This window comes from Narcine bancroftii, chromosome 3 (assembly GCF_036971445.1).
Source record: "Narcine bancroftii isolate sNarBan1 chromosome 3, sNarBan1.hap1, whole genome shotgun sequence".
Lineage (NCBI taxonomy): Eukaryota > Metazoa > Chordata > Chondrichthyes > Torpediniformes > Narcinidae > Narcine > Narcine bancroftii.
Window position 1 is genome coordinate 192152443 of NC_091471.1, and position 15604 is coordinate 192168046.

The 15604-nt window shown below is 41.7% G+C and overlaps 1 protein-coding gene across 1 annotated transcript in view; it reads left to right on the top strand.

The window, feature by feature from the left end:
- The window catches only part of acox3 (acyl-CoA oxidase 3, pristanoyl), a 138972-nt gene that overhangs the window by 58354 nt on the left and 65014 nt on the right, over nucleotides 1-15604 (top strand). Inside the window, 2 exon segments of the mRNA XM_069923121.1 lie at nucleotides 747-865; nucleotides 8247-8352. Of these exon segments, the coding sequence (XP_069779222.1) occupies nucleotides 747-865; nucleotides 8247-8352 (225 nt within the window).

Below are 15604 nucleotides of genomic sequence, written 5' to 3' on the forward strand. Positions count from 1 at the left end.
ATATAGAGGGACATGTAATGATTCTTGTTGTTTCATAATGTGCTGTGCTTGTTATTTCAAGGAAGTATTCCCCCTTCTCAAGTTGTTTTTTACATAATTACTTTGCCTGTCACCTTATTTAATTACAAAGCATTGAAAGCCTCGGAAATTAGCAGAAAAGTTCCAATCATCGATTGGAAATACAGTCAAGGAATTAGATTTTTAGGTACAACTCATCCACTCCATCCAAGTTGCCCCTTAGTCCCATTTCCTGGATTTTGGTAAATATCCTCTGAACCTTTCCTATCCTTGTACCTGTCCAAATGTGTTTTAAATGTTGTAATTTTACCCACTTCTAATACTTCAACTAGCAGCTCATTCCATAAACCAACACTTTATGGGAAGAAAAAACTTGCCCTTCAAATCCCCTTTAAATCTTTCCTCTCCTCATATATCTGTGCCCTCGATTTTCACCGTCCCTTACCTTAGGGAAAAGACTGTGACTATTTATACCCCTCATGATTTTGTAGACCTCTTAGCCTCCTTCAATCCAGGTAAAGTCCCCATATAATTCAAATCTTTCAGTCCTGGAAACGTTTTTGTGAATCCTTTCTGTACCCTCTCCAGCTTAATGATATCCTTCTCATAGTGCGATGTCAAGAACTCTGAACTTTATGCTGTAGTGTGAAGATTAGGAAGCCCTCCTTTCAAATTTAACAAACAGTAGTTTTTCTTGAGTCATACAGGTTGAATAAAATATTTTCTGTTTTTCAGCAATGGCGTCTTAGACCTTATTTGGTTGCAATCGATGTGCTAGAGTTATTTTACAAGTCACTTTTTATCACCTGTGTTGACTATCAAATGGAAAATATGATGAAGGACCAGAGTGTCATTGTTTAAAAGTAACTCATTTGTATTTTTTCAAGCCTGACCTACTTTCAAAAGTTTTTTTTAAAATTTGTATAGTCTACAAACAATACCAATATAAACAACGTTATGTGTAAAAGGCCACATTCAGTGCCCTCCATAATGTTTGGCACAAAGACAGATTTTTCCCCTTTATTTGTCCCTGTGCTCCACAATTTTAAATTCCATATTTTATTCAAGGTTATTTGTGTATGTTTTGGTTTGACCATGTAGACATTATGGCACTTTCTATATATATATATATATATATATATATAGTTTTAATGTTTGGGATATTTGGCTTCATAGGTGTTATGATTACTCATGTATGTTTAATTTCTTCATTGGTGTAGGTATACGAGAGCTAAGTTTGGTTCTAAACTTTTTATCACTTTTGGAGTCTGTAGTTGCCATTTTTCAACGTGAGGACCAGAGTTGTGCCAATGAAAGTCAAATAAAGCATTATGAGGCTTAAAAACAAGAATAAAATAGTGGAGGCCTTCCCCAAATCTTAGGATTACCAAAATGAACTATTTGGAACATCATTAAGAAGAAAGAGCGGACTGATGAGAGCTCAGTAATTGCAAAGGGACTGGTGGGTCAAGGAAGACCTCCACTGCTGATGACCAAATTCTCATCGTAATGAAGAAATATCACCAGAAAAAGACACATCACCAAAAGCCTGTCCAACAGATCAAAAATACTCATTGGAAAGCAGGTATGGATATGCCAATGTCCACTGTCTGCAGAAGATTTCACAAACAGGAATACAGAGGCTGCACTGCAAGATGTACTCCACTAGTTAGCCACAGAAACAGGATGGCCAGATTACAGTTTATCAAGAAACATTTAAATGAGCCTGCAGAATTCTGGAAAAAGGTCTTGTGGATAGATGAGATCAAGATGAACCTGTATCAGAGTGATGGCAAGAGCAAAATGTAGAGGTCCAAAGAAACTGCCCAAGATCCAAAGCATATCACCTCATCTGTGAAACATGGTGGTGGGGGAGTTATGGCCTGGGTTATGGCTGCCAGAGGTTCTGGCGCACTGATCTTCATTGACGATGTAACTGTTGATGGCCATAGCAAAATTAATTCTGAAGTGTACAGAAATATCTGCTCAAGTTTGAGCAAATGCTTCCAAACACACTGGATGGTGTTTCATCCTACAGCAAGACAATGATCCCAAACATACTGCTAAAGCAACAAAGGAGTTTTTCAAAGCTAAAAACTGGAAAATTCTTGAATGGACAAGTCAATCACCTGACCTAAATCTAATTGAGTATGCCTTCCATATGCTGAAGAGAAAACTTTAGGGAACCAGTTCCGAAACAAGCAGGAGTTGAAGAAGGCTGTAGTAGAGGCTTGGCAGAGCATCACCAGAGAAGAAACTCAGCACCTGATGATACCAGTCTTCATCAGTCATTGCAGTGAAGGGATATGCTGCAAAGTAAAAAATATGACTACAGGTACTTTATATACCTTTGCTATGTCCCAAATATTATGGTTCCCTGAAATGGGGACTATGTATAAAAAGTGCTGTGCATGGTTAAAACAAAAAACCTGGAATAAAATCTGGAATGTGCACTTTAATCATATGTGAATTGTTTGAATACAAATTTGAAACTGGAGCATAAGGGCAATTTTTAAAAAAAAATTGGCCTTTGTCCCAAACATTATGGAGGGCAGTGCATTGGTTCAAAGAGCATTTAATTGATTTAAGCAAAATGACTTGGTTGATTCAGGAAAATTATTTTCATTTTGCGAGTGTGTCATTGCTGCAACAATCAGATGAAATTTAACCCCATAATTAATCATCATAAAGGACATACAGAAGATGACAATATTAGGGCTTTAATGATATGCTGGTCATGTTACTGGTGATTGCAAGTGTTTTGTCCAAATGGTATACTTGCACTATTACCTCCTTTCAGATCCATCTTAGTGAATTGCCAACCTTCCCTGACATCCACTTCTATTGTTTTTTTTTCCCTACAACCTTACTTGCCCTTCCACAGGAAAATTGCACAAAATGGGAGAGTCTCACTGCAGATGTGAGGGTGAACCCAATTTATATTTTCGTAATAACACACAAAATGCAGGAGGAACTCAGTGGACCAGTCAGCATCCATAGGAGACAAATAGTTGATGTTCCCTTGTGGCGGCACACATAATTGCAGTGAGGAACTTGCCCTGCTTATCACGCACATTCAGCGGGGCAGCCATGGCAAAGATGGCGTTGCAGGTCCTTCTCTTCCGGGAGTGCGCGTACGCGCTTATGTCAGCGTGACGCAAGTTCCAGGACATGAGGGGCGGGCTCTGGACGACTTTAAAGGCTGCAGTGCTAACTTCAAAGTAAACCAGGTGCGCTAAACGAACTCACAGCCTGCTGTTTCAATTCATTAGCTGCGCTCGCACACAGCGTACTAAACTAATGACCGTGATGAGCCTCCACGTTCTGAAGACTCGGCACAATGGACCCCGCAGCTGTCAGAACCATTTCATTAAAGCTACCCACTTTCTCAACAAACAGGCCCTCCACGTGCTTCAGCCAAGCAGAGGCCCAGTTCCAGATCAAACAGATGACCTCAGATTTGACAAAATACTTCTATGTCGTCAGCTTGCTCAACCAGGAAACCACCTCGTGAATCAATGACCTCATCCAGGCACCACCAGAGGAAGGTAATTACATGGCTCTAAAAAAAACCTCCTCATTTGTACTTACCAGATATCACGAAGCGAAAGGGCCACCAGGCTCCTTCACTTGGATGGCCTAGGGGACAGGACGCCATCCTCCATCATGGTCAAAATGCTTACCTTGGCAGAGGGACACAAGCCCTGCCTCATATTTGAGCAGTCACTCCTCAACCAAATCTCCGAAGACATTGGGTTGCTACTTGCTGACACGGATTTCAGTGACCCACACAAGGTCACGGCATGGGCAGACATCCTCTACCACTCCAAACTTGAGCCCACAGACACACTCAACCACGTTACAAGGCCTCTGCCCAAGCTAATGCTCAAGGCCAGTCCAACACATGAGCAGGATCCCCCCCACCCTCGCCTACAAACCAAAAGGTCTGATGGAAAATGGTGCTTCTACCATCAATGGTGGGGCACGGGTGCATGCGGGTGCCACCAGACATGCTCATTTCAGGGAAAAGACAGGCCCAGCAGCTGTTAATGGCCATGGCAGATGGCCAACCAAACAGCCCACTTCACGTCTGGGACAGGATCACGGGCCATCAATTCCTCGTGGACACGGGTGCCGAGATAAGCATCATTCCCCCACGTCGCACGAGACTTCACAGCCCCACCCTGCGCACAACCAACAATACCGCCATTAAAACTTCTGGCAAGAGACGCAGCCCTCTGCGTTTCGGCGAGACCACTTTCAATTATTCATTCACAGGCAGGGCCTCCTTAGCTTTCTGGAATGTGGTCTGCGCCTTGTCTGTCTACTCGAGTTCCTTCTTGGAGTCTGACATTAACGTGAAGAGTGAACGCATGTTGCTGGCACCTGTGGCGCTGAACCTGTTGTAAAAGTTCACCGTGCCCATAAATTCTTGCAGTCCTTTCAGAGTCATCAGTTTGGTGAACTGACGTATAACCTTCACCTTGTCCAGGTAAAGAAGTGGTGCTGTCTTTGATGATCTTTTGGCCCAAGAAGCCGATTTCATCGAGGCCGAACTGGCACTTCACCGGGTTGATGGTGAGACTGAACTAAGTAAACTGGTCGAAAAGTTGGCGAAGGTGTGAGATGTGCTCCTCAAGAGTCTTGCTCACTACCAGGATATTGTCCAGGTCGATGAAAAGGAAAGGCAAGTTTCTGCCGACTGTATCCTTGAGATGCTGGAAGGTCTGGGCTGCATTTTGTAAGCTGAACGGCATTCAAAGAAACTCATAAAGGCCAAATGGGGTGATGATACTGGTCTTTTGGACATCATCCGGCTGAATGGGGATCTGGTGGTATCCTTGGATCAGATTGACCTTGGAGAAGAGGCATGCATCATTGAGGTTTGCTGCGAAATCTTGGATGTGGGGAATCAAGTAGTCGTCTGGCATTGTTGCATCATTGAAGCATCTGTAGTCTCCGCAGGGTCTCCAGCTGCCATTGGACTTGGGCACCAAGTGGAGGGGAGAGGCCCATGGACTGTCAGAATGGTAGACGATACCAAGTTCTTCCATGCACTTCCTTGACAAGGTTGAGCTTGTCAGGTGCCAGATGTCGGGCTCAGAAATGCACTCACTATATGGTGCTGTACATTGAACTGGGGTTGCAGGATGGAGGGATAGCTGGTGAAGAGGTGGCTATATTGGCTGTGTGGTTTCCACAGAGGCAAGCTGGGTGGCTGCCTCATTGGACGTACAAGGGGTACGGTCTGGAAGGTCTTTGAGTGGACTAGTTATTTGGCCTGGAGGTCTAACAATAGATGGTGTGCACAGAGGAAATCTGTGCCTTGCAGAGGCTTGTCCACCCATGCATGAATGTGCCCACAGCCCTCACTGTTGATGTATCTAACACAGCAGTGGGCAGTGTCCTGGAACCGTTCATGAACAACACTTGGAGGCCCCTCGCTTTTTTCAGCCGTCACCTGTGAGCGCCTGAATTGAAGTACAGCATGTTCGACAGACAGCTGCTCACCCTCTGCCTCGCTGTCTTCTTGAAGGGTCAGCCTTTTGCGTTCTACACAGACCACATTTACATTCTTCAAGTCTTCTGACCTGTGGTCCGCCTGCCAGCAGTGGCATTTATCGTACATCTCTGAATTCACTACCTCCGTCCTCCACCTCTCGGGCAAAAAGATTGTTGTCGCCGACGCACTTGCTGTTCATGCCTTTGTGCAAAGGATCAGCTACCACGACCTGGCTTGAGCCCAACAGGATGATGCCGAGATCCACAGTTTCAGGACTTCTCACTGGACATTGATGACATGACTTTAGTCTGCAACCTCTTCACCGGCCAACCCAAACCGCTTGTCCCTGCCAATGGTGACGAGATGTTTTCAGCACGCTACATGGCCTTTCTCATCCTTCCATTCGAATGACGTTGCGGATGACATTCTCACGTTTTGCCTGGCGCGGGTCGTGGAAGCAAGTTAGCGAATGGGTGAAAATCTGCATGCACTGCCAAAAGGCGAAGCTTCAGCGGCACACCAGACTCTGCCTCCAACAGTTCAACACACTAACTCACAGGTTACAGCATGTCCACCTCGACATAGTGGGCCCCCTGCCATTCTCTTGAGGGTCATGCTACCTGCTCACAATAGTGGATGGATTCATCCAATGACTGGAGGCTGTCTCCATCCCACCAACACTTGTGCCACAGCTTTCCTCTCCACCTGGGTCTCACGGTTTGGAGTCCCAGCACACATAACTACCGACCGAGGGGCCCAATTCCCCTCCGCCCTTTGGAACAAACTCTCCAAACACCTGGGCAACCAGCAAAACCGCATTACTGCCTACCATTCCCAGTCCAACGGACTAGTCGAGCGTTTTCAGCGCCACCTTAAGTTGGCACTGATGGCAATGATTGAGAAGCCAAACTGGGTGGATGAGGTGCCATGAATCTTCCTTGTTATTCCCACAGCGCCTAAGGGTTAGTGTACAGTGAACCCCTTGCAGTCCCGGGCCAATTCCTCCCTTCACCATCAGGCCAAGTCTCTCACACCACCATCGTACTGGAAAGACTAAAAGAGAAATTGGGATCACTCACATTGGGATCACCACTGGCATCGAAACACTGTCACCCACCCGCCAATTACCCCACAGACTTAAACTCCTGCGATTATATGTTTGTTTGCAAAGGCGGATACAGGACGATCATCCAGCATCCTTATCATGGACCCTACAAGGTGCTCCAGAGAAATGAAGCTACTTTCACTCTCAACATGAGGGGCAGAGAGGAACTTTTCACCCTGGACTGCCTCAAACCAGCCCATTTGGACTTGTCAGAGCCGGTAAAGGTCCCACCTCCAGTACGTAGAGGTCGGCCACCGAAGCAGCAGATCTCACCCACAATGCACTGTTTGACCACCGGCACTGGTTCTGGGGGAAGGGTTGGGTGATGGTGTACATAATTGCAGCGGCAAACCGGCCCCACTTGTCACACATGGTCAGCAGGGCAGCTGCAGCAAAGATGGCGTCACAGGTCCTTCTCTTCCGATGCAAATCAGAAGTGCGTGCACGCACTTACATCAGCGTGACATAAGTTCTGGGATGCAAGGTGCAGGCTCCGGACAGCCTTAAAGGTTGTGGCGCGAACTTCACAGTAAATCAGTTGTGCTAAACGAGCTCACAGCCAGCTGTCTCAGTTCTTTCGCTACTCTTGTGCATAATCCACTACATCTTTATATTTCTGGCCTCATTCCTCTCCTCCTTCCCCTCTCCCATCCTCTCCACCTGCTCATCAACACCTTCCTTCCTCCAGCTCCTCACTCCCTTCCCAACCTTCCTCCTATCAGAGGATTTCTTCTTCCATCCCACCTGTATTCACCTATCATCTGCCAACCTGATCCCTACCTAGTTGGATGAAAGCTAAACATAGTTTAATATAATAACCAAATATTTGATTTTCTTTAATCCAAATAAAATTGCTACAACTGCTTTGGGATCATCTTAGATATTAAAACTTTCGAAATGTCTTATAGATGGGTTAAAATGAAAAGATAGGAGTGGTCTGTGAAAGAGTGAAAGTAGCCTCAAAGTTTTATGGTTCTGGAAAGCAGTCCATGATGACTATCCTGGAGAAGACTATGAAATCCTGTCTTGAAGAACCCTCTCCAATATTTGCCGACAGTTGACATAAGACTTAATGGTCTATAATTCTCAGGATTCTCCCTCTTACCTTCTTAAACAAGGAGACAACACTTGCACTTCTCCAATATTCCGATATATCTTCCAAGGCTAGGGAGGATCCAAAGATCATGGCCAATGCCCCATCTATCTCTTCCCTTGCTTCCTGCAGTAACCTGGGATATACCACTTATGCTAAATTGTACTGTATTCTCAGAAGGTACTTTGACAGTCTTGAAAAAAACCTTAGGGCTTCAATCCAGTATTGAAGTTCCTGTGACCCTTCCAAGTGCTTATCATTTGTTGAGTGCATATTCTGAACCTGCAAAATAAGTAGGGATCACTATCCCTTCCCATTGAAAAACCAACTCCAACCACCCCTGCCGCCTCAATATTCTCCACTCGCCTGAACCAGTCGGTTAACCTCTGTGTTGGCCATAATTAGTTAGGATCTGAAAAATAGCTGAGTGAAAATGTAAGATTTGTGCCATTGCTGGATTGCTAATGAGATTTAGATGAATCAAGAGCAGTTTTACCTAATTCTTTAAAAATTGTCTTAATATTTAGATCATGTTGATATCACATTTCCCCTGCAGTCTATTGACTTTCTGGAAGACTACAATGTTATTCTTAGCCAAAAATTCTCATCGACTACTGAGGAGTGTCTGGATTCTTCAGATGAGGCGCTATTTTTATAAAAAGTGCAATTTTTTTCAACCATGTTCTATCAGAGAAAATGATTGCAGTAGATTTTGTACTTAATTAAAAATGCCCTTAGTTTTTATAGTTAATACTCAAGTTCCATGTTTATAATGATACATATCAGTTGTTTGTCATCTATATTAATTATTTGACTGGTGGTGCAGTTAACATGATTAGTAAATATGAGTAAATTTTAGTACTAATATTATTAGTAAATAATTTTGGATAATAAATTAATGGTGTAGTGGTCAGTGAGAAAAGATGTCACAACAAGATCTAGGGTAGTTGGGATGGTGGGCTAAGAAGTGGCAAATTTTGAGTTGAGTCTTTGGTAAGTCAAACCAGGGTAGGACTTGCATAGTAAATGGAAAAACTCTTGAAAATGTTATAGAACAGATAAAAGAGATATTCAGTAGTCTCCATAATGTTTGGGACAAAAACTTTTTTTTCTTTTATTTTCCCCTTTGCTCCACAGTTTTAAATTTGTAATCAAGCAATTCACATATAATTAAAGTGCACATTTCAGAATTTAATCAAGGTAATTTGTATATATTTTGGTTTGACTATGTAGAAATTACATCACATTTTAAACACTGTTCCTGCATTTCAGGGCACTACAATATTTGGGGCATTTGACTTCACAGGTGATTGTGAGTAGTCTGGTATGTTCCATTGTGCAGGTACAAGAGAGCAAGGCTGGTTTCTAAGCTTCTGATCACCTTTGGAGTCTGTAGTGATCATTTTTCAACATGTGGGCCGGAGGTGTGTCAATGAAAGTCAAAGAAGGCATTATGAGGCTGAAAAACAGAAACAGGAATAAAATAGGAAGACACATTGCTAAACCTTAGGAATACCTAAATCAAGTGTTTGCAACATCATTAAGAAGAAAGAGTGTACTGGTGAGCTCAATAATCGCAAAGGGACTGGTTGACCAAAGAAGACCTCCACTGCTGATGAGAGAAGAATTCTCATCATAATGAAGAAAAATCCCCTGTCCAGCAGATTAGAAGCACTCTGTAGGAGGCAGGTGTGGATGCATCAATGACTACTGTCTGCAGAAGACTTCATGAACAGAAATACAGAGGCTACACTTGCAAGATACAAACAGGATGACCAGATTACGGATGGCCAAGAAGTATTTAAAAAGAGCCTGCAGAATTCTGGAAAAAGGTCTTGTGGGCAGATCAGATCAAGATTAACATATCAGAGTGATGGCAAGAGCAAAGTGTGGAGGTATTATGATATTGAGTGATGGCAAGAGCAAAGTGTGGAGGTATTATGATGTTTGAGTATGTTATGGCCTGGGCATGTATGGCTGTCACAGGTACTGGTGCACTTATCTTCATTGATGATGAACTGCTAAAAGCTGTAGTAAAATAAATTGTGAGATGTATAGAAACATCTTATCTGCTCACGTTCGAGCAAATGCCTCCAAACCCATTGGATGGCACTTCATCCTACAGCAAGACAATGATCCCAAACATACTGCTAAAGTATCAAAGGAGATTTTAAAAACTAAAAACTTGAAAATTCTAGAATGGGTAATTAATTCACCTGATCTAAATACATTTGAGCATGCCTTCCATATGCTAATGAGAAAACATTAGTGGACAAGACCCCAAAACAAGCAGGAGTGAAGATGGCTGCAGTAGAGACCTGGCAGAGCATCACCAGAGAAGATACTCAGAAACTGGTGATATCCATGAATCACAGACTTCAAGCAGTCATTGCATGCAAAAGATATGCAGCAAAGTACTGAACATGACTAATGTACATACCATTGAGATATTAGTGGCTTTTACTTACAACAGCCTGCACGATGCTGTGTGAAAGGCATTGGAACAGTTGGATAGAGGATTCCTCAGCAGATCATCAGATATAGTTTTGGAGGTGGATAATATTACTGCAATGGAAGCAGGTGGTGGAGTAAAATGTAGTTTGAAGCTTATCTTTAAATAAGATGATTAAATCTCAAGCTATGGCTACCAAGAGATGCCAAAATTAGAATGAATTTTTGTGGTGAGGGCTAAAATTCACATTTGTCATTTGGATCTATTTATCCAGGATTAGATGTTAAATAAGCATCAGAGATATTGGAGAGGGAGGGAGGGTATTGACAATGTTAAAAGCAATGAGGGACAGCTGTTCAACCAAATGTTGAATGATATGAGCTTGTTGCACTGGATGGTGCATCCACTGTAATTCATCCATCACATCCTAGTAGGAAACCTTAGATGTATTTATATATATTTTTTTAAATGAGGAAATAATGTAAGAATTAGGGACCAATTTGTCCATCTGGCCCTTTGAACTGGCTTCACTATTCAGTAAGATCATTGGTGATCCAATCTTAAAGCCACTTTTTGCTCCCAACTCTAACTTCTTGATTCCTCTGTAATTCATATGTCTAAACAGCAAGAGTTCTGCAGAAATGGCTAGGATTGTTTTATAGTTCTCAGTATTTTTCAAGATGTGCTTTTAAGTATGCAAAATGATTAGCCAAAACAATCAAATTACTTCAGTTCTACAGTAAGAACTCAGGAGTTTGAGGATTTTTCACTCTTAACTCCTTTTGACCCTTGTTCCATTCTCACTTATGGAAAAATGAGCAGACTACCTTCTTCCAGAAGGAAAAGTGCATGCCTTTATTCCTTTCTCATTTTCAGTGCGTGCTTCCCCAATGAACAATTTAGGACCCACAATTTGCTACAGGAAGCCGTGTTTCATATAATTCAACAACGTCATGTGTCCAGTTTAAGTTTTTTACTGAAACTTATTTTGCACATTATTGGTGGTAAATATGCAAATATTTTCAGAACAAATAAATAATTTCCTGATAGTTTTGCACCACCACTATTAAGATGATGAATTACTTTATGGTTCTTCTCTATCCTGTTTGTAAATAACTCAGAGCCCTTTTCCAGACAGCTGGAAGCAGCTGAGACAGCCTTGCCCATTTCTTTCTGGCCTCTCAGTATCTAATTAAATTATGTGGATACCTAATTAGAGCCTCTCAACATTTGGCTTGAACTCATTTCTAAATCTGAATGATACTGGGTTGTGGTGCTTTGGTGACTTCTACACATTCTTAAGTAGATGAATTTAAGTAGATGAGTATATGCCAAACCCAACTTACCAACAGAATTATCACCTCCAGTCCCTGCATGTTTTCCATGTTTGTGAATGAAAGGACCTTTCTTGCTCCAGGGGTAAATCTGTCATGGTAGTGCAGAGAACCATATTCTTCTTTTCTTTGGCTTGGCTTCACGGAAGAAGATTTATGGAGGGGTATGTCCACGTCTGCTGCAGGCTCGTTGGTGACTGACAAGTCCGATGCGGGACAGGCAGGCACGGTTGCAGCGGTTGCAAGGGAAAATTGGTTGGTTGGGGTTGGGTGTTGGGTTTTTCCTCTTTTGTCTTTTGTCAGTGAGGTGGGCTCTGCGATCTTCTTCAAAAGAGGTTGCTGCCCGCCGAACTGTGAGGCGCCAAGATGTACGGTTGGAGGCAATATCAGCCCACTGGCGGTGGTGAGTGTGTCAGTCACCAAGAGATTTCTTTAAGCAGTCCTTGTACCTCTTCTTTGGTGCACCTCTGTCTCGGTGGCCAGTGGAGAGCTCGCCATATAACATGATCTTGGGAAGGTGATGGTCCTCCATTCTGGAGACGTGACCCACCCAGCGCAGTTGGGTCTTCAGCAGCATGGATTCGATGCTTGCGGACTCTGCCAGCTCAAGTACTTCGATGTTGGTGATGAAGTCATTCCAATGAATTCCATTCAGAGCCAGCTCTCCAGCGCATGACGTCCTGTTTTGCGGAAACTGCCAAAATGTTTGGCTGGAAGTCAGCCTGAAGAAAACTGAGGTCCACCATCAGCCAGCTCCCCACCATGACTACCAGCCCCCCCCCCCACATCTCCATCGGGCACACTGAACTCAAAACAGTCAACCAGTTTACCTACCTCAACAAAGAGATAGACAACAGACTCGCCAAGGCAAATAGCGCCTTTGGAAGACTACACAAAAGAGTCTGGAAAAACAACCACCTGAAAAAACACACAAAGATCAGCGTGTACAGAGCCGTTGACATACCCACGCTCCTGTTCGGCTCCGAATCATGGGTTCTCTACCGGCATCACCTACGGCTCCTAGAACGCTTCCATCAGCGCTGTCTCCGCTCCATTCTCAACGTTCATTGGAATGACTTCATCACCAACATCGAAGAGAACCATATATCTGGAGCTTAATTCCTCTGGAAACTTATGGGGCCTTTCTGATAGTTTTCAAATTCCTTTCATATTCTGAGACATTTTAAAATGTAAAATAGTGGTGAATTTCTTTGAAAAAATCAAAGCAAAAATAATTTAATTAAAATCATTGTGAAATATTTTGAAATGAATAAAAGCTTTAAACTAAAGTAAGATAATTTTCAAAAGGATCAATATCCCATTCACGAGTCTGAGAAACACCATTATAGTGAATGAGGTCTCCAATTTGATATTGGGGGTGACTGGCATAGGTCAGATTCCTGAGGCTGGCTGCACTGTTGATTCCACACGGAACACAGCAAAGGAACAGTGTGATAGATTGGGACTTGTTATTGAGTCCCCAATCTGTCCAGCATCGGATGGGCTGCATATTCATGGTTCACTCCAACATTATTGAATCTGTTTGGTTTCTTCAGTGTTAAAGGGATATAATGTCATAATGAGACGTTACCACATGCATGATACTTGAACTAATAATCAAGAGACATATTCAATTTCTATCACAACTGCTGGGGAATTAGAATTCAAGTAAAAATACATGTTCAGGAGTTATAATCTTGAAATTGTAGGTTTGCTGAAAAACTCAATTCGGTTACCTAAGGGAAGGAAATTTATTATTCTATCCCATCTAGTTATCGATGTCTGCTGACTTTAACCATTCCCCAGCCTGGATGTGACTTAGAGTGGAAAACTCTAAACTAGTTTTTGAAATGGCTCAACAAACCACTGATGTGTGTCAAAATTCTGAGATTACTTTTTTAATATGACTGCACTAGTTCACAGCCACTTTCTAAAGAGCAATTAGAGAGGAGGAATGAATATCAGCTTTACAAGCAACGTCCACCTCTTATAAATGATTTTCATATGAATGATACGTTTACTGCACATGAAGCTCATATTTTGCAGAATTATGGTTGAGCATAACTACTTTTTTTTGGCCATGTCAGCATATTCAACTTACTTCTCTGCTTTTGTTCCCTGTATTACCCCGGAGAGAAGATAATCATCACATTTCATCTTTCCATTCTGGAAATTAATAAAGTTGTGGAAAAAAAATTTAAATTGACCATATTACAAACCGCAATAGTTAGACACTTAAAAAAAAAGTGCCACAGGCCACATAGAGGGAAAAAATATTAGAGCAAGTTAATTCTTTGAAATAAATCAGTAAGTTGAACTACTGAAAATTGTTGCTATCACTTCAAAATATCTCTTTATATTCAGACAAACATTCTAAACTGAGTTAACTAACTGTTGGTACATGGGATGTAAGAACTGATTGATCCTAGAAATCAAACTCACTCATTTTGACTGTGGACTTCAACAAATAAAGCAGCAGTTTTTTGTACTATCTCTATTTTATTCTCTGGCTCCAAATCAGTTTGATTACATTAGTACCAATATCAAAATAAATGTAGCCTATTTCTTTAAAGAAAGAGTGCAGTAAACAACTTTCACTGAAGCCAAGGCCCCTTAATGTAAACAGCAATTGAAAACTATCTTACTGTAAAGATTTAGTGGACTTCAAATGAGAATGAAACAATTTCTACTCGTTAAATTTGACAGGAAGCCTCATTTGTTTGAGTCGATGACCCAATGCTTGTTCTAAGAGGTGTTACGGAAATGGAGGAAGCAAATTTGTGATCTGATAAGCTTTGCGCCGAAGATGCAGCAGGCAGTGGTGAAGCAATTGGATTCAGAAATGATGAAGAGGCTGAAATTTGCAGCATCCAAATTCTTTTACAAGTTGGATGAAATTACCGAGGTCAAAAAGTGCAAGACCAAGAAGGAATTAGAAAATAAGGCTGAGAATTAAAAAAAAATAAGTATTGATAAGTAGGAAGCAAAACAATGTACATTAGCAAATGCTGGAGTACATAGTTTTCAGCAGGTATTAATTACAAGACTGGCCATTGGAGACCATAAACTGGAGGCCAATGTAAATCACCAGGGCATGGAGGTATAGTCATTTCATAAGATTTTTTTTTATAAAAAAGTATTGATCAAAAAGCAATATACTGATGTAAAAGTACACAGATTTCAGATCACACTCACCACAGATCTGAAATTTATTCCATGAAAGAATTATTGACACTCATTTCTGAAATTCACAAAATTTATTGCTTTCACTTTAAATTGGTAGATAGATTGTAGGTGTTTGGCTATTGAGTATATTCAAGGCTGAAATCATATTTTTGCCATCTTAGGAACCAAGCGATTGGGGATCAGGCGGAAAGTAAAGTTGAGGTTAAATATCTCTTTTTACTGGATGTATGTTGAAGGAAGTTAAAGAGATTGACTCATTATATACAGACACACACAGATACAAGCACACAGACATACACTCACACATAGATAGAAACATATGTGCATGCACACGCACACACACACAGATAGAAACATACATGCATGCACACACACACACACACACTTACACACAGATAGAAACATACATGCATGCACACACACACACACACACACACACACTTACACACAGATAGAAACTTACACACAGATAGAAACACACACAGACACGCAGATAGAAACGCGTGCGCGCGCACATAACCGTCTTTTATTTTTAAGCAAATGGGGCAAAAATAGCCATTATATGAGGTAATTTTTTTTTATTGCTCCACTTGTGGGTCAGGAGAAGAATCAGTTTCTTGGCAAACTGTCACTCTTGGTCTTGCTTCAAATATGTATTTGATTTCCAACTACCCATATATTAAACAGACATCAGAATATCAGCCATACTAATCAATCATGTTTCCATCTAGATTTCTTTTTAAAGACATTGCTCTTCTCTGTTGCTCTTGATGCAGCTGTTTAAAAAGACCTTTGTTTGTATTTAAAGAATATCTAAATTGCTTTCCTCATTTGTTATCCTTTTACCCAATTAAAGCAGAGGTACAAAATGAGCCTAATTGCAATAACTCAGTGTTTCAGACAGTTATTTTCC